Source organism: Seriola lalandi, unplaced genomic scaffold (assembly GCF_002814215.2).
Source record: "Seriola lalandi dorsalis isolate HSWRI2012SDOR001 ecotype SW California unplaced genomic scaffold, Sedor1 jcf7180002053992, whole genome shotgun sequence".
NCBI lineage: Eukaryota > Metazoa > Chordata > Actinopteri > Carangiformes > Carangidae > Seriola > Seriola lalandi.
This window is the reverse complement of record NW_019524545.1, coordinates 9,207-11,579: the sequence shown is the minus strand read 5'-3', so window position 1 is coordinate 11,579 and position 2,373 is coordinate 9,207. Positions and strand designations below refer to the sequence as shown.

The following is a 2,373-nucleotide window of genomic DNA, read 5'->3' as shown; positions in this document are numbered from 1 at the left end:
AGTGGTTTCCCCTGTAAATCCAGTTACCTAGACTGAGTCTGTCTGACAGCCGGTCTCGGTCCGGCGCCCCCATGTAGCCGTGGTGCGAGGCGATGGTTTTGTCGTTGACGGGATTTCCCATGATCGCCACGAGCGACGGACACAGCTGCTTCCTGAGAGGAGGGATATCGTTGGTTTGCAGGAAGTGAAGTCACAGCTAATACGTAATAGATAATCATTAAACGCTGTCGGAACAGAAGCGGACGCTCTTGTACACGTTTGTGCTTCAGGTATATTTTATACGCATCATATCAAACTGTCAGAACGCAGCAGGTGGAGGTGTCACCTGTAGGATCGTGGCGGATGAAAATGTCTGTCAGATACGTCAATGAAAACAGGATTGTGAATATTTTCGAACAGTAAAATAATACAAAGAGGAAACATGAGTTCATGCAGTTTGAAAATCAAATCAATGATCAATAGTTGAACTTTGAGCTCCTAAAATATGTCACATAAATCCTTCTACAAACCGTTTCAGTCATTTCATCTGTATTTGTGCCAAAATCTTAATTCCATGATTTAATAAAGATGAAAATCTCAGAGATTATTCATATTATCTTGTCTCTTATTTTGGCAGCAACTTGTGCAGGATTTTAGTCTTACCACACAAGGTCGGTGAAACCTCTGGACAGGTGCATTGTGGGAGGACAGCTGCTGAGCATGGACAGGAGGCACTCCAGGTAGAGCAGCTGCAGCAGCTGGTTGTCACTGGACAAATTCATTGATAAAAGATGTGAGAAATCAGATTTAATCACAGTCTGATGTCACGAAGAAGCAGTTGCGTTTCCCGCCCTTTTTTAGCTCCACCTGCTCACTCTCGTCTTCATCCAATCACAACCTGACACGCCGGCCTTGAGCCCATCACCTGTAAGCTGTCTCTCTCTGTCTCTGCTGTGGACCAGCGTCCTTTAGTTCCCTCTAAACCTATGGATCGTTTCCATGGTGATCCACTTCCTGTCGGGGTCTAAGCGCCAAAGCCTGATCCTTCTTTTCACGATAAACTTCTCCTCCTCTGTTCCTCGTCTCCTCTGACTGAACTGTTATTATCACATATAAACATCATGCTGCAGTGAAGCAGGTGTCAGTGTTACCTGTCCACTGACTCCAGCTTCTCACAGAAGACTGTCAGAACCGTCACCACGTCTTCACACAGAGCCTGGCTGGTTGGAGAGATATCTGCAAACACAGAGACACACACACACACACACACACACACACACACACACACACACACACACACACACACACACACAGTTAGGTCCGAGCTGTTCAGTCCTGAGGGAGTCCTGTAGGTGGCACCAGAGGGTTCAGTCCGGCGCTGGCTTCCTGTCAGCTGTAGACGTTCAGACTTCCTGGCAGGGAACCAGTGAAGTGCGAGTCCACGAGGAGCTGCAGAGAGTCCGGTCCACGTCTGGACTTCAGACTGTTGCTCTGCTCTAACGTCTACTTCTATAATGTTGATTCAGTCACATGCACTGTTCCTGTTTTAGCATTGAGCTAGCATTACAGCAGTGTGATGATGATGATGATGATGATGATGATGATGATGATGACGTACCTCTTCTCTGCAGCGGCAGCGCAGTCACCTCCTCTCCATCTGCACCCTGGGGAGGAACACACAGCAGGAGGTGCGTTCACTGTCACTGAGTCTTTTGTCTCAACACAGAAAATAACAAAGAGGCAGAAGTGGTTCACAGCTGAGGATCTGCTGTTGTAGGATTTAAACTGTTGCACGTACAGCACACTGTGTGTGTGTGTGTGTGTTGTGCATCGTTAACATAAATGTGCCGATAAGAGAGAGTGACTCATTTTTACCTCAGTGGCCGCAGAGAATCAGAGAATCAGAATCAAGTTACTGGTTTAGTTCAGCAGCTCAAAAGCAAAACATATTGAAGTCATGATGATTTTTAACAGAGAAAAGTTAATTACATTAATGAGCTGGAAAAGAAAATATTTTACATTCTTGTTTAATAAAAAACATCTTTCTAGACGAACTGCTCAGAATGGTTCTTTACTTCTCTGTTTGTTGTGAATGCCCCGAACTCCCAGGTTCCCTGAACTGCTCACCCCACGTTCTACACTAGGTCTTCCCTCACCTAACACCTGTGCACACAGGTGTGTCATGTTTACGTGTGTATCTTAGTGTGTGTGTGTGTGTGCGTGTCATTGTGTGTGTGTGTGTGTGTGTGTCTGTGTGTGTGTGTGTATGTGTGTGTGTGTGTGTGTGTGTGTGACCTCTTGTCGGTGTCGCAGCTGCAGTGTCAGGTCTCCCAGTATCTGGCTCAGTGTCGCTCTGACCGCCGTGTTGATGCTGCGCAGGTGACAGCTGGACAC

At 46.6% G+C, this 2,373-nt stretch overlaps 1 protein-coding gene across 1 annotated transcript in view; it reads right to left on the bottom strand.

Moving 5' to 3' along the window:
- Positions 1–2,373, bottom strand: part of arfgef3 (ARFGEF family member 3) — a gene marked incomplete at both ends in the record, with an annotated part of 22,549 nt that overhangs the window by 17,246 nt on the left and 2,930 nt on the right. The window contains 5 exons of the mRNA XM_087173048.1: positions 28–152; positions 643–747; positions 1,131–1,215; positions 1,598–1,643; positions 2,275–2,373. The exon at positions 2,275–2,373 is cut by the window's right edge and continues 16 nt beyond it. Coding sequence (XP_087029174.1) covers positions 28–152; positions 643–747; positions 1,131–1,215; positions 1,598–1,643; positions 2,275–2,373 — 460 coding nt within the window. The remainder of the gene's footprint in view (positions 1–27; positions 153–642; positions 748–1,130; positions 1,216–1,597; positions 1,644–2,274) is intronic.